Source organism: Crassostrea angulata, chromosome 8, assembly GCF_025612915.1.
Source record: "Crassostrea angulata isolate pt1a10 chromosome 8, ASM2561291v2, whole genome shotgun sequence".
NCBI lineage: Eukaryota > Metazoa > Mollusca > Bivalvia > Ostreida > Ostreidae > Magallana > Magallana angulata.
The window spans coordinates 34,364,907-34,392,667 of record NC_069118.1 but is presented as its reverse complement, the minus strand read 5'-3'; the positions used below and the strand labels follow the sequence as shown (position 1 = coordinate 34,392,667).

Sequence of the window (27,761 nt, the reverse complement as noted above, 5' to 3'; positions counted from 1 at the left end):
TCGTTATTACGAGTTAATTATCTCGTTATTACGAGAAAATATCTCGTTATTACGAGTTAATTATCTCGTTATTACGAGTTAATATCTCGTTATTACGAGAAAAGATCTCGTAATTACGAGTTAATTATCTCGTTATTACGAGAAAAGATCTCGTTATTACGAGTTAATTATCTCGTTATTACGAGAAAAGATCTATTTTTAAAAAGGCGCGTTTCATTTTTCTATTCTTTTTATGTAAAGTGTATGAATTACTGCAATGCCAATTAATATACACTTACTTTGCATAATCATCGTTTAAAACGCATAATTTGATATAAAATCGGACCAAGCAGTTTTAAAGAAATTTCGGAAAAATTAGCAAAGCAGATTGATTAATAAATTCATTGAACTATTTGTCAATAATTAAGAAAGATACGTGTAATTTGTTTTCAGACTCCAAAATGTTAATATACAAAATCAATTATCTTCGGGTAAATCCTGTATATCCATATCCATGACTGAAACTATATAGTCATTAAAGTTATCTGTAACTAATAAAATTGTGTTTTTACGACTATAGGACTACCTGGTATTTACTTCGGAGTGGGATTATAATATATATAAGTTGAATAAGTTGAAAAAATTACATGAAGTTCTTTCCTTTTATTAATATCAGATAAAATGTCAAATCCAATCATTTTGATATGTAGAAATTAATGAAAAATGATCGTTGTTATTTTTAAATATTTATTCAAAATTTAATCAACGTTTCTGGCATGAAAAAGATAGACTGAAAGTGTGATCCAGTCGAATCCTTTTCAGAAACGCACCATTTTATATAGATCTTTTCTCGTAATAACGAGAAAATTAACTCGTAATAACGAGAAAATTATCTCGTAATAACGAGATCTTTTCTCGTAATAACGAGATAATTAACTCGTAATAACGAGATCTTTTCTCGTTATTACGAGATCTTTTCTCGTAATAACGAGATGATTAACTCGTAATAACGAGATCTTTTCTCGTAATTACGAGATAAAAATATTTTTTTATGTGGCCCTATTCGGCTTTCGTAATGAATCATCAAAGAAAGCATTTTATTTTTTAAGTAAGAGCCTTTTAGATTAAGGCGAATGCATATACAAACGATAAACCTCAAAACACTATGCAATATTTATAAACGCATTCATCGGCTTCGAAAAAAAAATAGACAATTTTAAGAGTGTAGTTTAATCTTGAAGCTTTCTTATTATAGTAGCAATATATATATAAATAGTGCCTGTTTGCAGGCACGTAGCATCGTTTTTGAAAGTGGGGGGGCCAGACCCATCGAAAAAATCTTGACAAGCAAAAAAAAAAAAAAAAAAAAAAAAAGGGAAATTTAAAGTTTCCAAAAATCTTCAAAATCCTAATCCGTGGGGAGGGGGGGGGGGGGGGAGTAAACTATACTTCCAAAAAAAATTCTTACCTACCAAAATTTTTTTCCTTCCAAATCATCAAATACCTAATCCGTGGGGGGGGGGGGGGGGGGTAACTTCAATTTGACTCCTCATTTCATTATTTTCATATCAATTTTTCACTTGCTTCCAAAAACGTGGGGGGGCCAACTCCATTATATATCATTTTTTTATATGTAAATTTTAAAAAATTTGTTGCTTCAAGAAAAAGTGGGGGGGCCAGGCCCCCCCCTGGCCCCCCCTGATGCTACGTGCCTGGTTTGGAAGGGTAATTGTTGAAATTGACACCCCGAGAAAACCATTGTCAACCGAGGTTGACGATGGTTTTCGAGGGGTGACCGTGTCAATTTCAAGTTACCCTCCCAAACAAGCACTTTTTATTTTATTATACTGAATGTCTTATTTTTTAAGAAAATTACACTGCTTTTAGATAGAAACGAAGTGAATTCTACGGCGAACCGTACGCGCATGTAACAATTCGTTTTGTTATTCTTTCATGTTAAATACTGAAATCTGATTGGTTTAGACGCAGTTCATAATCCGTTCTATTACCCTAAGCGTTAGCAACGCACTCAGCAACGGGTAACATTAAAAATTGTTACATGCGCGAAAATTATGCGCGTACGGTTCGCCGTAGAATTCACGTTACTCCTATGTAAAGCAGTTAAGTTTTCTTTAAAATTAAGACATTCAGTATAACAAAATAAATAGTGCCTGTTTGGTAGGATAACGGTTGAAATTGACACCCCTCGAAAACCATTGTCAACCTCCGCTTCGCGTCGGTTGACAATGGTTTTCTCGGGTTGTCAATTTGAACTGTTACCCTTCCAAACAGGCACTATTTAAATAGTGTTACCCGTTGCCAAGTCTGTTGCTAACGCTGGGGGTAATAGAACGGATTACCAACTGCGTCTAAACCAATCAGATTTCAGTATTTAACATGAAAGTATAATAACATCAATTGTTTTTGGTCGTATATATCAGTGACACAATATAACTGATCTACATTTCGTGTATTGGGGGATTCGAACACCCTTAAAATCATAACAATCATAATAAATTTACACTATATACTAGTAAGTAGTGCCTGTTTGGGAGTAACGGTTGAAATTGACACCCCGAGGAAACCATGATTGTCAACCTACGCGAAGCGGAGGTTGACAATGGTTTTCGAGGGGTGTCAATTTCAACTGTTATCCTCCCAAACAGGCACTATTTTTTTTATTATACTGAATGTCTTAGTTTTTGAGAATTTTTTACTGCTTTTATACAGAAATGACGTAAATTCTACGGCGAACCGTACGCGCATAATTTACGCGCATGTAACAATTCGTTGTGTTACCCGTTGCTAAGTATGTAGCTAACGGTGAGGGTAATGGAACGGATTATTAACTGCGTCTAAACCAATCAGATATCAGTATATAACATGAAAGTATAATAAAATTAAAAGGTAACCAAAAAGTAGATGGTAAACCACTTCACCAGCAAACAGAATCCTTTCTCAGTCCACGATTCCCCGGAAAGATTCTGCACGTATCTACGAAGAGAACAGTTAATTTCAATCAAATTGTTGTCAAGTTACCGCAAATATGCTTTGGACCACCTCTGATAAATAACTCGAACTCCGCCCCCTTCCCGCCAAAAAAATCTACATGGACCCGTAAATTCTTGCGTTTCTATTGTCACCGTGTGAGAAACACTTATTTAGAGTGACATTTTGTTTCTGTATTCAGTGCTAATTAGTGCTAATTAGACCTTGGCCGCCGGACATTAAGGTGCCACCTGTTATGAAATCAATTATTAATCCTGAGTAATCCTTTAAATTAATTATTGTATGTGTCAAGAGTAACTCTATCTATGTACACCCGTATGTATGTTACCTATAAATTAGTCGTTATCCACAATGATCATCAGTTGGAGACTGGACCTTGTATTGTCCATGCCGACTGCATAGATCGTGTAGACGACAAGTTTGGACCGTTAATAAATTGTTATTCGACATACCGACTTGTGTATTTTTACCGGTCATATTTGGTGGAGAATTCCTAAGGGTAAAGATTCCCGGGGCTGCTACATATACTTTGTAGTAGTCGGATCCCAGTACCTACTCACAGCAGCGAGCAATCCCCATGCAGTCCATGGATTTCTTCTTCCCCCTAAGCCCTGCGTGGATGCATCCAGTCCGGCCGCGCTTCCCTCTACAACCGTGTGGACGCTGCGGATTAAGGCATGGATGGAACATCTGCAGCGCAATTTCATCTCAATGTTTCAAGTGCGGTAGAAAAGGACATTATGCGCGGATGTGCAGAACTAGGAACTCCGGAGCTGCCATCAACGCCGTCTCTTCTATTCCAAATCGCACAATTGGAACGCAAACAGAAGAAGTTGGGAAAAGAAAATCGGACAGAAAACGAGCTAGGGATAAAGAACGTATTAAAAGATTCAACAAAGATCGAAGTGAAAGAAATAATTTACGCGAAATGCCATTTGCAACCGTAAATGTAAGTGAAATTCACTGTGAAATGATCGAAACAGAAATCGAAAAATATAGAGAGCAGGCGTCATCCAGGAAAGCAGAAGCGGACTTTTTCAGAAACAAATGGAAACGTGACCGAAAAACCCTCGAACGTCAAATGTTGGAAAAAGACAATACCATCAAGAAACAGAGTGAAGAGCTCGGTGCCCAAAAAGAAGATCTGGCGGGAGCGAGGATAAAACAAGCAGAGCTCCAAGTCGCATTGCAGGCCTTACAAGACAAACTTGAATCAATGCAATCGAAAGAAAATCAAAAAGCATCATTTGAGAGACCAAGAGCTTCACACCGCGCTCAATCCGGACCAAAACGTCATCCGGGACAACATTTCCAAACACGAAATCCTCGCCATGCTTTTCCGATTGCCCATTCATATACCGGAAGTGCTACCGGGAGTGCAAAGAACTATCGGAAACACGAGGACGTGTTTCGGGGGGCGAGAGGGTATTGTCACCGTGTGAGAAACACTTATTTAGAGTGACATTTTGTTTCTGTATTCAGTGCTAATTAGTGCTAATTAGACCTTGGCCGCTGGACATTAAGGTGCCACCTGTTATGAAATCAATTATTAATCCTGAGTAATCCTTTAAATTAATTATTGTATGTGTCAAGAGTAACTCTATTTATGTACACCCGTATGTATGTTACCTATAAATTAGTCGTTATCCACAATGATCATCAGTTGGAGACTGGACCTTGTATTGTCCATGCCGACTGCATAGATCGTGTAGACGACAAGTTTGGACCGTTAATAAATTGTTATTCGACATACCGACTTGTGTATTTCTACCGGTCATACTATCATCATCATAAAAGGAAAAAGGCACTAATAAATACTATTTTTATAATTTTTTTCATGTTCAATGTTTAGAATAATTAAGATAGAATGCTATACTAGAGTTTTATTTTAGGGATCTCCGGTCTGTCAATATTTTTTTTTCCCGGAGAGCTACAGTTCTGCAGCTATACAGTACTATACTCTGCCCGAGTTTTTGCTTCCACCCCTTTTCGCTTGATATTTCGATAATAATAAATAACTTTGTGCTCAAACTGCGTTCATCCACTAATATGAAAAATGTCCAAATTATCTGTTTTGAAACGCCCACTCAACCGCTTCAGGTTTCAATACACACCCAAAAATAGAAAGTGTACGGGGATTTTGCATTGCACCAGCCATTGATAAGTCCGGCTGATAACGTTTAAAAATTGCGCAAGGTGCCCCGAGTACTTCCGAATGGAGAAAAGATGTAAACATTTCCCATTATAAATCTCCGTAAGAAATTTGTTTTCGTTCCTGTAAACTTTTATGAGTAAAAAGGGATAATTTGTCAATGAAGATATCTTGGATATTTTCCATTTCATCGATTTCAACTGTACTTCTTTCACAGGTATGTGTATTTTTATTAAAAATCATCAAAAAAGTGATGGAAGCAATAACTTGGGACAGACTATAGTATCATTTCTGAAACACTATTTCGTCGTTGAAAGAAGAAGGATATTTCGATTATTTTTAACATTTGTTTTTTGTTATTTTCAATGAGAAAATGGAAAATCTATTTTGGTTGCAAGTAACACACTGTAGAATTGAATATTTGGTGTGAATAAATGCATGGTAGATGTCAAGCTACAAGCGAGACACATAACTTATAATTTTTTGTTAGATAGGTAATCAAAACTCATGCCAAGTCTACATGCAAATAATGTACATGTACTATGGATAAATAACTATATCTTAACAAATTGACTCGTGTCATACAAAACCAATGCAAAATAAACTATTTTAATGCATTCAATAATCGCTTTATAATCAGAAAATGCAATTTAAATGAAATTATTACTAATAATTAAATCACTTGTATGCTAAAAACAAGGCTCGAGTGTTGAAGTTTTGTTCATACCAAACCAAAACTTATAAACTTGATAATATTAAATAAATTTTATAAAAACAATGATTATATTTTTAATATCAAATCTCATCGACATTGAAAACTCAATTAATTTAAAGGTAGTAGCATTAATTGAATTATACAAAAAGGACACATGTTTACTCTAGTCGATGAATTACACGTGCACGTTCTATAACCTCGACCAAATGAAAATCAGAAATGCTAGAAATTGATTCATACCATTTTTTCTTGATTCAAAATAAAATCCAACAGCGGAAGAGCAAGCTATTTTTTTTTATTTGTAAAGCCTTGCATCGAGTAACATCTTTTAATAAAATACTTATATCTAATATCAACATAATTCTACTGATATTGCAAATAACAAAGTGATACACGAAGCCGATTTCAATTCATAAACACAAAACCGTGGAAGACAGCAAGAACAAGCATATTGTGACGTAAAACACTCGACGAAAAACTGACAACAATGGACAAAAACAGTTCTATACAAATAAATATACAAATGTAAATCATCAATTTCCAAATAAATATTATATAATAAAGACATCTAATAATTTATTGAGCAGGTTTTTAAAACCATAAACATTTCTTACAGGATTTCCTCAGTTTACAATACTAGAGTCCTCGCTTAATTCATCGATGAATTTTATTTCGTCACCTCCATTTGGTATTTTGTTTTTGTATTGCACATGAAGAGACATTTCGTCAATTGGGGAATCCTTTTTGTCATCCGGCAAAGGATCATGGGTAGCACCGACATTGTGACGTGGGGACTCTTCGCTGCCACTGTTCCTGGAAGAGCTGGACCCCATGGAAACAAATCCCGTCTCCACACTACACCGGGAAGACGAATTTGAACACATTTCTTCGGAACCGTTTGACACAGCAACATGGTCATTCACGTTTTCGTCGTCATTTTCACTGTCATTCTCTCTCACGTTTTCCATTTCTAAACATAGTTTAGAAGAGGATTGGGATGAACTTAAATTATGTGTGCTTTCGCTCGAATTTGTAATCTTTCGTAAATGCGAGTTATTTCGAACATTATCTTCTTCGAAGTCTGCATCCTCCACCTCAGAAGAATCAGAAGAGATAGCGACACCGCGACACAAAATATCATCAGTGGGCCCACGTGATGGGTTCAGATTCTCGATGCAGGCGACCACTATACATTCGTTGGCGGCATTATTTTGTTCTTCAGATATGACGTCTGTTGTCTGCCTGAAGGGTAACGTGTCGTATGATGGCGGCGGCTCGTCTTGACGGGGTAAAACTATGTCGTCATATAATGGCGGCGCCATGGCCAAGGTCAGCCCAAGGTCGTTCGTGATTTTCCAATTGTCTCCGTCTTTTTTCGCGGCAACTGCTATGCTCATACTTCTCATGTAACTGTTCAAAAACAAAAATATTAAAAACACTTCCAAACAATAGTATTCCTGTGTGTTCATTTTGATAAAAATGCATCTAGTACTAGTATTTAGGGAAGAAATATATATAGTAGACAAACTTTGATTGCCAAATCTCAATTTATTTAAACGTGTAATTATCTGATATGGTCCCCTACATAAAAGAAAGTCAGAAATAAAACTCTGAATACTTCCAGAAAACTATACATGTATCATTCTAATTTCCCTCTATTCCTTCATAATTGTATAAATGGACCACACTTACTTTCTCCTGTTGTACTTTCGCAGAAGACAGACTACCACACCAATGGTGGTCAGAAACAGCACAATGGCGATCACAGCAGTAACCACGGACATCGTTATAGCATCTGGAACCGTATACTCACAATTAGTTTCTATAGTATTCATCATTTACTCACTGTTAATCGAACAGATGATTAATGTATAGTGTTATACTTTTTGTAAACGATGTGACGATTTTTTCCAAAGAGCTAAATGAACTAGATGAAGAAGGTGTTATATACTTCATACGCCGGGACTTATTGCGATATTCATAAATTAATTAGTGATAAATATATAACATTAAACGAAAATTCTACGGATTTTTGGGAGTTGATTTTAATCAACTCTCCTATGTAGTTACTCTGGCAAACCGAAAGTGAAACAGTGTTTGGACCTAAGCACAAATCATCACCGCTGACAAGACTAAGGTCTTGAAAATAATAGAAAAAAATTCGATGTAATGTATGCTGAAGCATTGTTTTTCAAGGAAACTTATCTATAAACACTTTGAAAATAGTCAAATTTTTAATACTACGAACAATTTAGATATTTTTGTAGTCTCATGTATTCCTACGCCAGAGTTAATATAGTCTCGTTCAACCAGACGCTCGGCTGTCTCCGTAAATCTGCGACAAGCAGAGAGGGGGCTCTCTTGCTTGTCGGATATTAACGAAGACAGTCGAGCGTCTAGTTAAATGAGACTGGAGTTCGATATCAATAGTGCTTGGATCCATACAACTTTTAGAATTGTTTTGATAACTAATACATACTAGTAGTTGAAATCTATCTTTAAATATTACACAACATGATTCATATGGGGTTTCTCGAAATTCTTGTCGGAAAAGTCTAAAAATTCATATTATAAAAAGTGTGTATTCAAATACAAACTAGAAACTAATTGCCATGCAAGATTAATTGATTTTAAAATAAATGATAATCCATAAAATCAACTCCCGTCAGTACTTCAGTACTTTGATTATATGAACGCAGCTGTCCACTTACACGTGTATTTCCAGTCCTCTGTGATGACGTCATTGCATGGCTTCTCGTCACTGACATCACCCTCCCCACAATTCTCCTGGCCGTCGCACCACACGGAGTATGGAACACACACACGCTTACCGCTACACTTCCCGAACAATCGGGGACAAGAACCATCATTGTTGATAGCTACAAAGTAAATAAAATTTGATCTGATGATGGCCAAAAGTTTTAATTTCAAAGCCTCTTTGATTTTCATTCGATACGACTTCCGGCATTGCAAATTTATGGAGTGACCCATGTAAGGACCAGTTGCTGATCATTTAGAATAGATAATAGCATAGTAATGTTTGACTGGAATTTACAAAATCATAATCGTAATACTTGCACTTATACTGATGTAGTACAATTTTTTAATCAACAGTCTTTTTTTAACAAACGGCACATACCTTTCAAAGTGGTAACCAGAATATCAAATCCCATGTATGTGAGCGTAGGAGAGCCGACATACGTCAGCCGGAAACGATTGCCTGTCGAAATGTAGTCCCCGACACCCATGCTAGCTCGTTTAAAGAACTTGTCATAGATTCCAAAAAGGCCGCTGGTTGGTGTGACCATCTGCGCATGTCCATTAGCGTCAACGTCGTAGATATGCAAACTAAATGGGTTAAAGAAACATATTTTAGCAAGGAAGGATATTAAAACATGTCTGACTCTGAAAATTTACAGAAAAAATATTTTTTAAAATGGCAATGCCATTTACGTACTTATCCGGAGTGTCGTTTTCTATGCTGATGCTGAGAGAAATGAAGTGAATGAGGAGTCTACTTCCGGTGTCTGTGACGAGGTCAGAGGTACAGTGGAGTTGAGGCCCGGGACTGTCCGTCAGCAGCTGATTGGTTGATTTCAAGATGATGCTGTTGTTGACAAAAATGCTGTGCTTCGTATTGCAATAATTGCTCATATATTTCACCGTGGTTAACGCTTCCACTGAAAGTCCTACAAAGTAAGAATAAAAGGTAAAGAAATTAGTCTACATGGCATTGAGTAACTTTAGAATTTACGAAAACTCATGAAGGTAGTGATGAAAACTTTATGAAATATCTTTCCAAAACTTTCGAAGTCGATTAAGAAATAAGATGTCATTCATTGCGCAAAGTATCTTTTTCACTGTAATATACATTGTTCACTGAACATTCAAAAGAAACAAAGTCATATGCCATATCTTTCTCAAATTGATGACGAAAGAAAGTTTCAGCAGCTATGCAACGAGCAAAACAAAACCTTTTTTTTTCCCTCACAAAGATTTATGCTTCAAATAATGTTGAAAGGCGGATCTAAAGACTATTTTCACTAACTAGACTTAATAAAATGAAGAGGAAATTACTAATATTTTATGGGAAGTCATTTTTAGAAATAGTTGGATCATCGGATATGATCATAGAATACGGCTTTTAAGACATTCGATACATCAAAGGAACTGTCGTTCATTATGAAAGTCATCACGTTCAAATTTCTCCATTATATACAGCCATCTTTTGTCCAAAAATGGCAACTGTGTTGAATGTGTGTTGTTTACCAGAAATTCAAAGATCTAACATCGCACTGTCCTTAAATTGATGCTCATTTAAATTTATGGCCCTTGAGTTTCGATGCATGAAATTTCTTTGCGATTAGGTTCCACTTAAAACGTCCAGATGAAGGAGAAGGAAAAACAGAGAAATATGGTATTATTGACATTCTTTTCGTCGCATTAGCAAAAAAGTATTGTCTCAATAAATTGCAAATTACCGATAACATTTGATGGTATCCTGAACTAAGGAGTTTCCAATTGGTTGCCATAGCGACTACTATTACGGCTTTCGTTAATCGGTAGACAGGAAGTGTGTCGATCGACATTTTACCATCATACCGGAAGTACTCTGTGAAAAATAGACCAGAATTCACTTTGTTAACGATAAGGTTTCTCGGTCTCGTAAGCTCTTCATCATTTTTCCTTTTGTCTCCTGTTCTTGCGAGGGATGTTTCAAAAAGGGGGAGGAGTTCATAGATGAGAATAACTGTCATGCAGTGTCATTTGTATTAATTACGGTTTCTCGCGAAATTCCATTTGTACACCACTTTTAATCATCCTAATTTAACTAGTTTATCAGGGCTGCGTTTAAGATCTTAGCTGCTACGTAGGGATACGCAGTTGAACGGTATGCTAGCCTAGCCGCTACGTAGATATTCGTAGCCTGAATATTTTACGCTAAGCATTAAATTCAAGATGGCCACCTTAGTTACCATTTTTTAACAAACATGAAATCTATTTACTTTGCGTTGATTTGTTCATCTTTTAAATTAAATTGAATATAAACATATATATTTCCGCTTGAAATTAACAAATTATGTCGATATAATTAGTCTTTAGTTGAATATTTACGACTTCAAATCTGAGAGTTAGCGGCTAACCTAGCGGTCCGTTCAATAGACCTAGATATCTACGACCAGCGGCTACGATCTTGAACGCAGCCCTGTATTTCCAATAAATTACTAAATGCAGGTGAGTTGGATAGTTGTAAAACATAAGGCTACCCAAATTATATTCTATGTTTAAAGTCAAACTCGCGCGCATGTATACAGAAAAATTGTCGCTTAAAAAATCAAACAAACCCTAATTTATTTGTCTTCATTTTCAGTTTGACTTTCGCAACTAAAATACTGCAATCTAAAGAAAATACAAATATGTAAATTATGCTAGTATGAATACCGGCTTTATAACTTACCTGAGCAGAGAACAGTTCATTTTACAGATATAGGCAACATACATCATTAATTTGGATTAATGTAAACAATTAAAAATCAATTTTTTTTAGTTTAAATTTTATAAATAAAATCACATTTTGTTTGTTTTTATTTTATTAGCATCCATCGTAGGTTTTTAGTTCGAAGGTGACGTTAAACGTATAATTGACTTTGAACAGCCTAAATCTAATATGCAAAGTAAGAAAATTAATCGAGCTCTACGGTTAGGGTGTCGTAAGTTTATCTTGATCTTCATCTTTGATATTTTTTCTCCAACTGGTGTTTTGAAATCCTAAATAACCACTCCATTTCGTATACAAACTTCGACTAAACCGGAAAGACGGCAAGTCCAAATCAAACAAAAATTTTAATTTTCATGATCCTTGCATAAACAGACAAACATTTAAACAATTTTGAAGTCACCATGTCGCATTTCAAAGAGATGTTAATGATGTATGTCAATGTTAAGTTAGTGCCTCATTCTAATGCAGAGGGCCGTGTAAGTCAATATATTAAGGTAATTCAACACCGTACACACAAACTAAGATTCCGGAATCTGATTACCAAGTTTGTATATCCCCTTACGCATCTTTCTCCAGTTGGTGATAGAAAATTTAATCTTATTAAATCTAGACGAGTCATAAGTGGTCTAATAATCAGTTAAATGCCCCCCCCCCCCATGACAAGACATTAAGTATAATATATGCGTTGTTCAATTTATTCAGGTTTTCTGACAAGTTTAAATCTTGTTATATCAAATATTTTCTCTTTCTTCTCGGTTGGCTTTCGAGATTTAAATCAAGATCATGCGAGAGAGAGAGAGAGAGAGAGAGAGAGAGAGAGAGAGAGAGAGGGGGGGGGGTACTAGTAAGCATTTATTTAGCTAGTACATATATGCGTGTACCAAATAATTATTTGAAGAAAGACTAAACTTAACTATTATTATATAAGCAGGTAGAGTACAAATGAAGTCACTGATACTTTTATGGAAGTTTTATTTATAAGGAAGATTAAACTAATCCATTAAGCTACAACGCTGCTTTCTGATAGTCATAATGTTATTATCATTCAATTTGGAATGATCTCTTCATTTGTAATGACACCAAATAGATTCTTAATTCTAGTGGTTTTCGTAATGAGCGTCAATTGACAAGTCATTCATGAAGAATTTTACAAAACAAGATTTAAAGACATAGGAGATTAACACTAATCGGTTTAGGATTTACTCCGTTTGCGAGGTATATACATGTATACCAATTATTCCAAAATATGAGCAATAATTATGTCAATCGTTAGAGTTTGTTTTGAAAACAATATGAACATGGAGTCAGTTTTTTTTTGCCTAAATGAACTTTAATAGACTGGATTTAAGGTCAATGCTTTTAAAGCTCGATATATTTTATTTGTAATTATATTGTCATTGTTTATTAAGGTGTCCATTGTACGCCGAATCGCGAACAGATACTGTTCATTAGTAACAATGGAGTTAAATCGGAATCAATTCGTCGATCTAGATGAACAAAGGCCAATCAAAAGGAGTGCGCCAGTTACACCGACACATTTTATCAAGATAGAACATTAAGCATTAAGGTGTTGAAATGCTGGCATTATTTTTTCGAAATAAATCCCTATATTTTTTTCCACACGCACAGAAATTCGAATACGTTGTCATTTTTTTTATTTTCTATTTTTTCGCGACATATGTGGCATAGTGATATATGAAGGCTTAATCAATACCTTGAATGATATAAAAATAGTTATAAGAGAGATATTATAAAATGGCGTGGGGAGATTTTGAAAATCTTGGAAAGAAGATTCAACTTTGGGTAAAAAAATGTAGTTATAATTCAATTAATACAGAATAAGCAAGGAGTTATATCGAAAATATTTCCGTTCCCTTTTTGTACCCCGTTATGTAATTCAAAATAAATCCAGAGTAGCTGTGGCTTTTGGCGATTCTTCAACTGATGTGCATCGATTATCGGTTGGTATCATATCACTCCATACACCCCAAACAAAAGGATCTCGTTGAATCATCATCATTTAAAACTCATAGGTAACAAAATCTCTTGGATTCAATCGGTCACGGTGTGCGAGGCGAAAAAAAAAATGATCGAACACACATTTCCCATTAAAGTCCTTTTTTATAGCAGATTCCTCATTGAACATGGCGGAGGAAGTTTGTCATGAACGATGGTTTATTAACCACCTCTCTGCCGACGTAAAGCGCGGTCAGTTATATGGAATGGCAAAACCTAACCGGGGTAGATTAAGAATTCGAAACCTTCATTGAAGCGATTGAAACTTGCGCGGTTGGTCCTAATCTTATCAATTCCGCAAAATGACACCCGAAGAAAAGATGAAAAGTATACTTTTTGAAAGGGAACCGATAGGGCCCCACTGTTCGTGCCAAAATTCCATAGTGGCTGAGAAAGTTTGAATAGTTTTCGAGTTAAGATCTGAATGTAAAGGAAATGAAATGCAACCAAACATTAAAAAATAATCTTTGATACAAAATTCCAGTAGAGAGTAAAAGTTTAGAATTTTATAAAGAAAATTTTAATTATTTTTTCGGTTGAGGTTTTCCTATATTGATCTATGATATAAGAATTTCGTGAACTTTGATTTATAGGTTCTTTGTTGGAGTTAGTCAGATGAGTTCGAGAGATACCTCAAAGACTTGGTTCTTTTTGCGTATCATAGACCTGCTGTTGTCATTTCTTAAATATCTTTTGAATTTCCTACTCTTTACCACATTTAATACTCAGGGTATGGGTTCTCACCAAAAATAAAATAAACCCACCAAAATTAAAAAAAAAAACAACGAAAGACAAAAATCTTACTTTTTGACTTTATAAAAGAAAACACTTTCGTTCGACAAAATAACGAAAGATGGACGAATAACTGAATTTGATCCTAACAAAAAAAAAAAAGAAAAAGAAAAGAAGGACCACTTGGTATGAATAAAATAAACTATTAAAGAAATATATAACCAAGTATAAAAACCACTTACCGGCCAGTAGTATTAACAGACTGCATCGTATTGTATAGCAGACCATTCTTGGAGGACCGACTAAGAACTAATGTTTAAACACCCTGAGAGCCCTTGTCTCGGTCCAACGAGAGTTTGAAGATCGAGTACTGTTATAATCCGAGATCGATCGTCCACCAGACTTTCACGACGTCCCAATAAGTCAATCCTTTTGTCGTAAGTCACACACCGATCTTAACAAACAGCCCGTCATGAGCCTTTTGCCATTACTTCATTTCCGTTGTCTTATTGGCCGAGCGAAATGGTCACGTGCGAATTTTAAGCCATTTTTGAACGCTTAAAAGCTTTCGATTCAAAGGTGTTTAATGCAGAGTCAGAATCGATCTTGGAAGGAGGGTCCGTCGATTGATAATTATACACATTAGTATGTGTATGAATCTCTCCGTCTTAAACGGCATGTAGACATTTTGACAATAAGAGCTCAAAATTCGCAGTTGTTCAATTTAAATCAATTCAACTGCCTGTAATGGGTCGCTTCTCTCTCTCCCCCTTTTTTTATTTGCTGTTGATTTGCACAACTCGCTTTGATTCTATTATTGTGTTGATGAATTATGGGAATGGATTATTCCTTCTAATTAAAATCCTCTTTCAGAAATTTAAACCTCGTAGCGGCAGAATAAAAGCCAATAAGGCGTGCGACCGCAAACCTATGTATCGGGAACAATAATATTTTTCCATTTATATGTTTGATTTAAATACCAAGTACATAAAATATCCATCATTCAAATCACACACGATCATTGAATTTCATGGCATGAAAGGGGAGAAAAACATGTCTTTTCTGGAGATCGAAATGAAAACGTCACCGCACATGATTGTAACTGACCTTTTACAGTGATAATGGAAACAGGAACCATTGTATAGTTTGCGAAATGTCTGGCCTACATCATTACCTTGGGCTCTATACATCTAGCAATGTATTCTATTTTGGCAAAGTAACTTTTTTTTCTTACATAAAACATTCCTTTTCTCAATGCCTATATGATAATGAAAATTCTCTGTAGGCCAATCATGATTATGCATGGGTTTATGAATTTACAGGTTTTTTGTGATAACGTTGAGTACTTTTTCAAAACTATTATTAGGTGTAAAATGCATAGAATTAGATCTATAGTTTTAAGCATATTCCACTTGTAGCACATCCGTACATTTACTCATACAATTCTCACTTACACTTTCAAAATAAAAACATTCTGGTTTGGACCTACCCCCCCCCCCCCCCCGCTTTATATCTGTTGTAAACAGCCATTTCAAATTATTTGACGGGTAAAATGTAAAACACAGCACTTGGAAAAAAAAAAGTTTCATGTGTTCAGATCAAAAACTTTGTTACTTTTTCAATCGCTCCAATTTTCTTCATAAATGCTATAAATAAAATTACACATTATAAAAAAATGATAATGGCATGTTTTTAGTGTATATTTGTATAATTTGTACAATTTTAGGAAAAAAATTGGTTCCAGAAGATGCAAACAAGCTTTGCAGACAGTGTGTCTGATTTCAAAATTAAAACGTAACAAACGATAGAATCATGCATGCACTCGTGAAAAATCCCTACGAATTTTATTTAACAAAGGGTTTTCAAATAACATAACAACAATGAAAATAAATATCAGCAACTCAAATTAGGTATACGTAATATGTTGACAAATCGAGAAAAAGTCAACAAAGAAACCCCACTACTACATTTTAGTCTCTTTTCACAAACCCAAGCAATTTTTTCGGAGTCCAAGGTATTGTTCACTGAGGATAAGAATGGGCGCCAGTTCCTCTAACTGACCTGCACTGTAATTCTTGGGCGTTTGCGGCCGACATGACTATAGCTCTCATAGAATGGGCGTATCCCAAAAGTCACTGGTCCGCAGACTTCGCACCAGAGTTTAGGAATTTTCAATTCCTTTTCAGGATTGAGTTAATCACTGCACATGTCCCCGAGAAATTTCTGCAGCTTTCTTGATTTCTTTTCCTCGGCCCCCGACACCTTCTTATTGCATAAATGTTTGGTTGCATTGGTTATTTTGTGACCATCCAAGGACTTTGCGATGTAGTTTAACCTTCATCCGCTTCAATCGGCTGGTTCTCGTTGCTTTCCGGAAATTCTGACGAATTCGTACGAAGGCCACGAATCTCGGGAACCAGTCCACTTTTAATGAGTTCTGCATTGTCCATGTTAAACTTTTCCTCTCGGATCTTCATAATCTCGTCTGCTTTTAGATACACGTAGTCATAGTAAGTGAAAATGACTCCTTTTAATGCGATGATCCGGTTCCGTAGGCTTTGTTGATATGGTACGTTTTCATCAACTTCCGCTCTTTGGTATCTTACTCTCAGTTCCCCCATCCTCCGTTTCAAATGAAGAATTTGCTCCTTTGCTTTATAAAATTTCACCTCGGCATCCGTAAGTCTCAACGAAATTAACTCCCTTTCCAACTTGTTTCTTAGAGACTCTAGATCCATGGTCGATCCCTCTTCTACATGGAGTACGATCTTCATGACTGTGTGTTGTTGTAGTAGTTGTTTTTTTTTTAAAGCCAAGGTCTAGACGACCTGGTTTTATTATGTATTACCTGTGCGCCAGGGTAACGGTTTGACACCTACAGTTATGGCTCCTGGTGACCACTGTCGGACCAAGTCCGAACAGGCTGTTGTCGTGGTGTATTTATTTCAAACAACCTAACGAGATTACATGTATATACCCAGCGGCGTGACATGTAACGGTTGCCTTATGGTCACTAATTGATTTAATTATCCATAACCAATTAATTTAATAAGGAGTATTAAATAACTGTTAACTAAATTTAACTTTAGGAGGCAATGTTTAATCCTTATCTTTTATAGTATACCTGTGGTATATATATTTTTTATACATAGCATTCGCATAAATTGTGATTTTTAAAGTGTGGATTATACATCAATATATCCTTTTACAAATAAATCATGAAAAAAAAATAATAACTTGGAAAGCCCTCACTGAATAAGGGGGGGGGGGGGGGGCACCTGTGACGTTCTATAGTATAATAAGACTACATCAATTTTTGGTGTGTCTATTTTTGTGCCCCCCCCCCCCCCCAATGCCGTGTACTTGTTTTGCCGAATCTACTATTTAAATGATAAAATACTTTCTTTTATGATTCATGCGCGACTTGAAGGTTACAATGGACAGTGCAGAAAAAATATAAAACCTGCGTTGAATATATTGTGTACATCACATCAAGAATAATGACGCTAGTACGCAAAAATCTTAGATCGGCTTTGAAATACATGTATTAAACCTAAGTAACTTAACAAACAATAATGGCAATTCTGTAGCTCTAAATCAACCAATTTTCACAACAAATCATGTGAACTTTATGTTACAATATTTTCTAAGCCTGTAAACTCATTGGCGTGTTCGAATGACTTTGTTAGGTATGTTAAATAGTTACACGCATTGTACATGTAAAAATGCCAATATCAACATAAATATAATGAATTCGAATTAAATTCCATTCCAATATTATATTAAATTGACCCCCCACCAATAAAAACACATAAAAGAACAAGAAACGCCCACCCCCCAATAAAAATTAACCACCCACTTCACCCCAAAAAATTAAAAGAAAGAAATCCTAAAAAGCGTGTACAAGCGAGTTAAAAACCACATAAACTTTCCAATAGAGTTGACACGTTATTTGTTGAAGCTTTTCATATCCAGGGGTAGGATGAAGGGGTAAATGTATTTAGTAAACGTGCATGGGTATTTGATTAAAGAAATAGGCAATGTTATGTAACAGATTGCGTTCAAATGCCCTCTCTTTCATAGCTATTAGACCACACGCATGCATTTTGATGGTTGAAGTGTTGAGAGGAGATGGGGGGGGGGGGGGTCCAAATCTATCCCCCCATGCAGTCCAACCACAGGGGCTCGTCACGAAGTTTTTTCAACCTTTTATATATACCACCTCTATACTATAAAATACACGTGTATTTTATAGTATAGAGGTGGTATATATAAAAGGTTGAAAAAACTTCGTGACGAGCCCCTGTGGTCCAACACATACATGCTTTGGCACCCGGCACCCCTCCCTCAAGAAAAAACCCCAAAAAACAAAAAGAACACGGTGAGCACATCAATGCTTAAAAGATAAACTTTATTATCTAACACGAGTTCTTTTATAAAACACTGTATATACGGTAACCGATTCAGCCACTTGTTGAGTGTTTTTTTTTTCAGGTCCGTATGATGTTACCGACATTAGCAAAGTGCAAGCGCTGCACGATAGATGTCGCTGTTACCGGTGTATATTAGTAAATAAACGAAGTTACTAAGATCCTGAATGGGTTTGAGCTTGACGTTGCAATTGTCTGTCTATGGTGTCATCAAACAAGTGTCAAAACACAAATTCTAATGCTACATCGGACATAGGCTAGTCTAAAGTACGTAGTCCCAGGTATTGTTTACTTTTAACTTGAATTTCCTCAATGAAACACGACAAGCACATGTCTTGAGTGCCTTTAATTGAGTAAACAACCAACAGCTGATGTGTAATGTAATGACTAGAATTCAGACACCATGAAATAAAGAAAAAAACCGTAACAAATATTTTATGAAATAATGATGTTGAATATATTAATTTTTTTTGTTTTTCCACAACAGCACAAGTTTAAAACTTTGTATATACTTGTTTTAGTTGTTAACTTTTTACATTTTCAGTTTTGTTTCTGCAATTCAATTCTCTCTGCAGAGTGAAGGATTTTTATATTCATTCTAATATAGGAAATGATTATCTATTCATTCAGACTACGATAAGAAAAGTAATAAAGAATTGTTTTCTCTCTTAAGTAGGTGTTGTTTTTTCTCTGGAACATTCAGGATTCAAAATACAAATAAAAGATGACGAGTGGAACATACTCATGGGAGGTCAAGAGGAAAATGAACAATCCGCGTGTGTTCGCAACTCCTTTGGTGTACGGAGGCAACATTTTCGTTATCGGAGGTTGTGACCAAACTGGAGCACCACTAGATACTTTTGAATATTATGAAACTGCGAAAAGAAAGTGGCACAATCTTCCAAGCATGGAAACCAAGAGGGCAGCCCCTGCAGCTCAGGTTGTTGGAGACAAAATAGTAGCTATCGGAGGTGTGGGAGAAACCCAGGCGCCTGTAGATGCTGTCGAAGTCTATGATATTAAAGCCAAAAAATGGTTCAAAATGGAGTCTCTTACTGAACCATTGCAAGGGGTTTCCTCTATATTACGTGGTATGGCTTTTTCTTAATTCTTAAATTCTGGTATGCAGAAATCTGCCTCATATTCAATTAATAAGATATAGACTAGTTGGCAAAAAAGCAATACATGCATATAAGATACAATTAATATTTAACATTCTTTTGGAAAAGGCATTTCAAATAATCAAAATGCTTTTTTTGATTAAAAAAAACAACTTCAGTAATTTTTTTACAGTTTATTTTGAATGGTTTACCAATTGAAACACTTAAACTTAGTTAAAATTTATTTTTTGATCACAGATAACCAGATTTTAGTTATGGGAGGAATGTCTGATGATTCTAATCCGAAGGATCACTTCTGGAGTTATGACGTAGAGAACAACAAATGGAAAGCTCTTCCCTCCATGCCTACACCAAGATATGCTTCCGCTGCCTTTGAAATAGACAACAAATTATATGTCATAGGTAGTGTACTTTATGCTACATTCTATTGAAATGCTCGAAAATTCTATAGAAAAGAGTATTTGAGAAATACACTGTACATGCTTATTGAAATATAGTTCTAGAATGTTGATATGATAATGATTATAAATGATGGATCTGTAATATGTAAAGAAAGTAAGGTTTTTATCCTTGCAAAGTTTCCTAAAAAACCCCAAAAGTTTTTCAAATAAATTTCATTTTCATAAATTCAAACAGGTGGACGACAAGGAAAGTTGCCTTGTCTAGCCTTTGAAGTGTTTGATTTTGACACCAACAAATGGACGCAACTACCAGATATACCCAGCAAGAGGGTTTTCCCAAATTATGTCCGGGCAGGAACGTGTATAGTCAGTGTTGGGGGGCTCAAACAGCCAGCATCCGAGGGGTTCTCTCAGGCTTGTGAGGTGTTCGACACTGCAGCACAGAATCGTAAGATACACAATACAGCATTCTACCTGTTGTAATGTATTTGAGCTTCACATTATTGAAAAAAGAACTATGTTTAATTAGCATTTTATTAATGCATTAATGATTTATAAATCATTGTTCGAATAATTTTATTTTTGAAATATATTAATTGTAAACGGATGGTTTTTAGTCAGTTTTGATGAATTTTATCATCGTGTTTTCTCTATATAATTTGAGAAAGGGAAGCTAAGCTAGATGAAATATCATATACAGTAAAACATTCTTATAACAAAGTGCCTGGGGAGGGGCGATTTTGCTTCATTATAAGTGTAATTCGTTATATATCCGTCAAGTTTACAACATGTATTTAAGTCACGGGGAATGGAAATCACTGTGTTGTACTGTACTATTCTATTTATTGATATATCACTATTATTTTGTTGATACTCTGAGAAAGGGAAGCAACCAAGCTGTGCTAAATGAAATATCCTAAATTGGTGTTTTTTAATCCTTTAATTTCTCCACTTGTAACATATATTTAACAAATACAGATATTCATTCCTTACAGCACAATGGAAAATAGGAGTGAACATGCCAACCAAACGAGGGGACTTTGCCATAGGTGTTGTGGGCAATAAAGTGATCTGTGCAGGAGGTCTCGGTAAATATTCAACAATTCTCAGATCATTTTTATTAAGGAAGCCTCTCATCCTCAACTTGTATTTCAAGTGCTGAAAATGTTAGATGTATCTAAGCCACTGTTGTTTATTTGCAAGTACATGTAATGCAAAAGTGAAGAATTTTAGAGTGTTATAATTCATCTTCAGTAAATCTTCAGCTTGCTTTAAAATCTCACCATTTTGCCTGTTGCATTAAATTACATGTATGTATACACAGTTTGGTCAACATGCACAATGTGTTCATTGTTTTAATGTCTATGATCTACGAAGTACATCTTCTGATACTTTTTCTGACTCTTTCTTTATTTACATCTTATTTTCAGGGAGCCAGGGTAAGCCGCTACAGACGGTAGAAGCCTATGACTGGGTTGGGGACACCTGGTCAGAGATCAAAGCCTGCCCCACCACGCACTGCTCATGCGCCTTCACCATGCATGATGACAGACTGCTTGTGATAGGAGGGTTGTCCATGGCTGGACCTAGTTCCTCCATGGAAGCCCTCAGTTTTAAGCCTGACAAGTGACCTGTTTGTTTGCTAGTGTGTTTCTACTACAATTCAATGTTTTTCATTCTTTTTTTTTTTATTATCCATCCTTAGTTGCAATGCCAGCATTATTTATTTTTTTTACATGTAGATGTGACAACCTTAATAAACTCATTTCATGGAGATCCAAAAACCTTGATCCAAATATATATTATCATTTATGATGTAACTTAATTGTTTGTATGAATTATTTTTAAAACAAAGTCGCACCTGTACCTTGAAATCTTTTGCATGTTAACAAATTGTCATTGAAATTACATGTATTACAAGAGGGTATAATATTAAATTGGCAAAACTGTAATTCCATATGCATGAGATGACTTATTATTAATCTGTTACAGTGTATTAAATTTTTTTTTTCAAAATGGGTACTTTTTTAGTGTGAAATTCTAGAATAGGATGTTTCCATTGAAAGAGTATTTATACATATATTGTGATGAATCCTACTTTCTTTTTTTTTAAAACAAAAACAACATCATAACTTTAGGAAAACAAAGAAGCCATATTGTATAGAAAAAAGAAGAATTTTCCCGTTTTCTGAAATAGGCTGAAGAATACCCAACATTGAGTTCACCAAATGATGCCTGATATTCAACTTTAATCTATCATTCAGTTCAGTGTTTTTTTTCACCGGTATATGAGGTCATTGCTCAGCATAAGTTCATGTACACATGTATGCAAAGGATTCACAAGTACAACAATATGTAATAAAGGTAATCACAAATTGAATTACAGAAAGTTGTATAGGGTATTCTTAGGGAGAGCAAACTGAGAGAACTTCCTTTAAAATTTCTTACAATGTTTTTAGTTGTTCTACACCATAAGTATTTAATAGCTCATTAAATTTTATAAGTAACATATAGTATCTCTTTGAGAAAAACATTTTTCTATCATTTACAAAATGTGTACATTCGAAAATATAATAATAAAATTCATACCCAGTGCCATTACAATCACACATTGTACGTTTTCTCAAATTTTTGTTAGTATTTATCAATCTACCTGTTTCTATAAAAAATGAATGGTTTCAGATTGGTAATTTGATAAACGTGATCCGTAAAATCTACGAATACTTTTCCTATCCTCTATGATTAGTGTTCTTAAAGCTTGTGCAATATGCATATACTCATTCCCCCCGAATAGTTTTTTGCTTCATATGAAAAATCCATGATATAAGATCGATGTGTAATATATATAATCACTCGCCATGACGTTTTAAAATCTTTTTTTTTGCATCCCTCAATTGCATGCAGTTGTTTAGTTTACATATATTTATTCCTGTAAACGAAGGCAACGTATTACCCATCCTGGTATTAAATCTTATAATGCATAATTTTTGCACATTATTTTAATAAATGAAGAAAATAAATGTTTTAAGTCTTTTTTATGTAAAAAAAATCATGTAGTTGAATTTTGATTCATTTTAGATTGTGTAAGGGTGAAAAAAATACAAGTAGAATTTTGGAATTCTTTTTATATCGCTTTGTTCATGGGTGTATTATTGTAAGCACAATCATTTTGCCCGTCTGTCTGAGAATCTCACCACATTCTGTAGACAATACAAAGAATATCGTCTTCATGTAGAATGTTATATCAGCTGCTCAGGCAAGTAGAAGAACTCTGTTATCATATTATTTTAAATTCAAAATTAAAAGGTCAAGGTCAGCACAGACTTAATCTTTCCAAATATTGTACACTTACTAATAAGTCTATTCAAACGTCAGAGGTAGGATGATTATTTTTGGTACACTTTTTTGGCAAGGAGAAGAAACATATTTGTTTTCAAGGCAAAAGCTTAAATTGAGGTCAGGATCACCAATTAGTAATTCATTGTCTTTAAACTTGTAGACAAGATACAGAAATTGCAATTTGCTGTTAAAAGCCTATATTTTGTACACATGTTCTTCATTGGAGGAGGAAGTACCATTCCATTTTGCCGAATCAGTGAAGACATGTGTTGTTATTATTCAGTTCGTAAGTTATAAGGGTACCTAAAATGTTTAACATTTAGATAATGTTAATGACTAGTACCATGTCCTGGTACGATATCAGAAATTATGGCAATCCATGATGAAGGAAACACTATTCCGAGTGGAACACATCAAACATTTGTTGTCTTTTAAAAATATGACAACTCGTGTTTATGCGAGTTTTTGACTACTCGAAATATTTATGAACTTTCGTTGCAAAAGTAGTTGTAGTTGTAATTGTAGTATAATGCATATGGTTAATTTGAAATTTGATTTTAACCATTTGACTGTCCAAAAATGAATAAGGAATACCAAAATTCTGCATTCCAACTCATTGATAAGCTTGTTAATAAGGAGTGGACTAAAAAAACAGAAGTGCAAGTAGAGCCATAGGAATGAACTCAGGGTATCATGCTCCTATGGCTGACTACATACTTCTTATTTGAAATCGTTTCATATTCAGTCTATGGTACATTGCACTCCCATTGTAAACCCATATTGATCAATATTTATATAGCAATCCACATCTACGTATACAGACACCTGAAACGAGTGCAAGGCAAGAAAATTGAAAAACAGCCTGCTTTTACTTTTGTTTTTATGATTTGTAGTTTACAAATCAAGAAGTATAAGTGACTGATTTCAAAATCGTCGATTCATTTACTTTGTTGCATGATAATTGCATCGTGTTCTCATTTTGAGCTGACGATTTTTAATTTTAACCCAGGGCATTTATTGAATTCTTGTGCAAATATCGAAAATTAAAATCCATGCAATGGATGGCACAACCCGTGCTTTCAATAGAGCATGCATTCTATATTAAAAAAAAGAATGTTAAAAACAGCCAAAAGAAAAGCAATGCATGTACTTCTATACCAATATATAAACTATGTTTTCTCTCAGTATCATTAACATTTTTTTTTTTTTTTTTTTTTTTTTATTTTAATATTTTTTTTTTATTGAGTTTTTCACTTTCACAACATATATACATACATATATGACTTATCTTGTACATGTATTTATATAATTATCTTGAAAAGCTTCTAAGTATATGATTATTCTATATTATACAGTTCTTATGTAGTGAAAGTAAATTTTGAGAGAGAGAGAGAGAGAGAGAGAGAGAGAGAGAGAGTAAATGAAGGGGAGAGAGCAAGGAAAAGGTTTGGGGCATTGTTCATATATGAATATAAAACTTAAACCATAATCATGTGATAGATCCCTGTTCTACAGGGATACTTAAGGGAGGAAAAAAGGATAAAACACGAAAAAAGGACATCACAGTTCAAAAACAAGATTGAGATGAGACACATAAAGAGACAATTTAACTATATATAGTACAGTGCTATAGCTTATCACATATATTTTGCCAATGGCTTTCATACTCCTTATATCTACAATTTTTCATTAGCATATATTTTTCAGTCAAGAGCCTTTCTATTACAACATTTTTTAATCCATGTATATTTGGATTTGTATTACTTTTGTATTTACAAGAAAAAATATATTGCTTCACAATAAGAACCAACAAGTTAAAAAATCTATAAATATCTCTATTTTTATATTTTCCAAAGAGAACTGATTGTTTATCAAATGTTATTAACAGATCAAACTGTCGCAAAATCCAGTCTTCAACAGCAGACCATAATTCTTTTACAATAGTACATTCATAGAATAAATGTCCAATACTCTCTTCATCTCTTTTACAGAATGTACATACAGGAGACTCTGCTTTTTTTATTTTGAAAAGATATTTATTTGTCGGAACAATCCTATGAAGAATTTGGAACTGTAACCAATGTAGTTTTGATTCTTGTGTAGATTTAAAGGGGAGTTCAAAAATTTTGTGCCAGGTTTCTTGTGCATAGTTATAACCATTTTCTCTCCATTTTGGTATAGATGTACATGTTTCTCTCTTTTTATCTAATAATAAGTTGTACATAAGTTTGCAGCCTTTACGATTATTATTAAAAATTAGGATATGATTAGGGATAACAGGTCCATATTCTTTTATTATTTGTAAGTTTGGTATGTTTAAATCTTGTGTATTCAGTCTGGTCCTTACAGCAGTTCTTAAACTTGCATATTCAATAAAGTTTGTCATTGGATTTATTTGTTTCAATTTTTCAAAGCTTATAAAAGTTCCATTAATATTAAGTAAATCACTAACAAAAATAAATCTTGTATTGGCAAAGCTTTTAAAAAATACTGATTTATTGTCTACTGTAATTTTCGGATTGTACCATATATTATCATTTATAACCTGGGGTTTACTTATTAATACATTTTGCTCCTGTATTTTTAACCAGCTAATGAACACCTCTTTCCAGAATGAATTTCCCAAAGTTTTACATAAACTATATGAATAATCTGTGCCATTCCTCCATATTTCTGGGATTTTAATTTTCAGAATGGATTCTAGAAGCTTTACCCATTTTGTATCAGCCCTAATAAGTCTTTTTATCCAAGTGGATTTGAGTGCGGTAATAAAATCCCTATAATCAATCATTTTGAGACCTCCATGGCAGTAATCTTGTACAATTATACTCTTCTTTACTCTATGCACTTTACCACCCCATAAAAATTGAAAAATATCATTTTCGAAGTTTTTCAAGTAATCAGTACTTGGGTTGGGTAATGTTAGTATTAAATTATTTAATTTTGGTATTAATAATGTCTTAATGACTGTGATTCGCCCAATAGGGGTTAATTTTCTTGATTTCCATTGATTTATTAATTTTCTTATTTCTGAGAGTTTCATCTAGTGTTACTGATCATTAACATTTTGATATTTAGGATTAACATTTTAGTACTGGTCTTGAATTAAGAAAAACTCTGGAGATTTTGGAAAGTATTCTTATCATATCGATGCAATATATGCACCCATTTGGTCAAATGTGGTTCAAACACCCGTGTATTTTACATTTATAAATACCACAAAGGACGTTTATATTCACCGGTAACTACAGTGAATCATTAAATTTCGTGGATATTATGATTGGGTTCATGCAGCTACTTCTTGTTTTTGCAAGATACTTGCTTCTATCCCCCAACTATATACACACGGTCCTCACAGTCTACCATCTCTGCGACATGAAATTCCCGTTCAGCTAATAAAGTGGTCAATTCTCGTAATAATAAAATGACATCGTTAAATTAAAAGGTATCGGCATATAAAGACCAAAAGATCAAGAAATATCACTAAAGAATGCCTATCAGCAAATAAAAAAAGTTTTAGCAGGAAAAAAATTGTCAAGAAGTCGTATTGTAGTAAAAAATGCATGGCCATAAAAGGGCGAAACACCAGCATGTAATAAAGAATTATCAGCTTGTACAAAACACTGTTTAAGAATTTATAGATAAGAGGAACCAGCAAGTTAAATCAAAATATCGATTTGTAATGAAGATTATTATAAGCATATCATGACGAAGGATCAGCATCAAATGACGAATTATCAGCAGGTGCAATATGTACGTAATTATGACCTGTCTTATCTGACTTATATATGGATAACGTTGCATTACATTTCGTTGTATGCTGATACTTTGTCACTATATAGTCGATGGTTTGGTTCGTCTGTATTCCTATACTTTGTCATACTATGATATACTTCTTTGATGATACAAATGGAACGCTCCTACTGTCTTGCTTTCAAGAGGTTCAACGGTTGTAAACCAGCTTACGACAAAATATAGTTCTGTATATATACAACATGTAACAAAGTATCAGTTAATAATGTCGAAGTGTTACACTAAAGTATCAGCATTTCAAGGTATATTGTGTTTTACGGTACGATCGTTGCATGGGACTAGCGCAACATATGATTAAATAATAAATAATGATGAATTGATAAAAAAAAATAGCAACTGAAATGAATTTGAATGCAAAATAAAAAACAAAATACTTTTTTCGTTAAATTAATATCATTAGATAATATAGGATATTTACTTTTATTATGAGAAAAATATATAACGTCAGGTGCCTGTGTGGTGTCTCTCCTGAAAATTCAGGGTCACGAATAACCGAAAAATGCAGAAATTACCGTAAATATAGTGAATAAAATAAACACCTTGACAATACTTTT

The 27,761-nt window shown here is 34.4% G+C and overlaps 2 protein-coding genes across 6 annotated transcripts; one reads left to right on the top strand and one right to left on the bottom strand.

The window, feature by feature from the left end:
- Positions 1-6,130: 6,130 nt before the first annotated feature.
- Positions 6,131-14,867, bottom strand: LOC128159606 (uncharacterized). Its single transcript, XM_052822748.1, has 6 exons — positions 14,346-14,867; positions 9,313-9,544; positions 8,995-9,203; positions 8,567-8,734; positions 7,548-7,650; positions 6,131-7,265 (listed from the first exon to the last, which is right to left on the bottom strand). Exons 1-6 carry the CDS (start codon positions 14,389-14,391, stop codon positions 6,479-6,481), a joined length of 1,545 nt encoding a protein of 514 aa, XP_052678708.1. The 5' UTR covers positions 14,392-14,867; the 3' UTR covers positions 6,131-6,478.
- A 3,759-nt stretch (positions 14,868-18,626) lies between these two features.
- On the top strand, positions 18,627-22,318 carry LOC128161363 (kelch domain-containing protein 8B-like). Of its 5 annotated transcripts, none has more exons than XM_052824645.1 (7): positions 18,721-18,737; positions 18,775-18,800; positions 19,210-19,624; positions 19,892-20,056; positions 20,291-20,503; positions 21,051-21,143; positions 21,486-22,318. In XM_052824645.1, exons 3-7 carry the CDS (start codon positions 19,258-19,260, stop codon positions 21,683-21,685), a joined length of 1,038 nt encoding a protein of 345 aa, XP_052680605.1. In that variant the 5' UTR covers positions 18,721-18,737; positions 18,775-18,800; positions 19,210-19,257; the 3' UTR covers positions 21,686-22,318. The 5 variants fall into 5 exon arrangements, with proteins under 5 accessions (XP_052680602.1, XP_052680603.1, XP_052680600.1 ...); XM_052824644.1 differs by having other exon boundaries at positions 18,722-18,737; positions 19,207-19,624; XM_052824642.1 differs by having other exon boundaries at positions 18,627-18,800; positions 19,207-19,624.
- The last annotated feature ends 5,443 nt before the right edge of the window (positions 22,319-27,761 follow it).

Bases quoted from the DNA above. Each gene is read 5' to 3' on its own strand.
- LOC128161363 (XM_052824642.1), top strand. From the start codon at position 19,258: ATGACGAGTGGAACATACTCATGGGAGGTCAAGAGGAAAATGAACAAT. The intron at 20,057-20,290 runs GTAGTGTACTTT...AAATTCAAACAG, and splicing joins CAACAAATTATATGTCATAG to GTGGACGACAAGGAAAGTTG. The intron at 21,144-21,485 runs GTAAATATTCAA...TCTTATTTTCAG, and splicing joins GATCTGTGCAGGAGGTCTCG to GGAGCCAGGGTAAGCCGCTA.
- LOC128159606 (XM_052822748.1), bottom strand. From the start codon at position 14,391: ATGGTCTGCTATACAATACGATGCAGTCTGTTAATACTACTGGCCG. The intron at 9,545-14,345 runs GTAAGTGGTTTT...CTTACTTTGTAG, and splicing joins TCTGTTAATACTACTGGCCG to GACTTTCAGTGGAAGCGTTA. The intron at 9,204-9,312 runs GTACGTAAATGG...TAACCCATTTAG, and splicing joins GAAAACGACACTCCGGATAA to TTTGCATATCTACGACGTTG.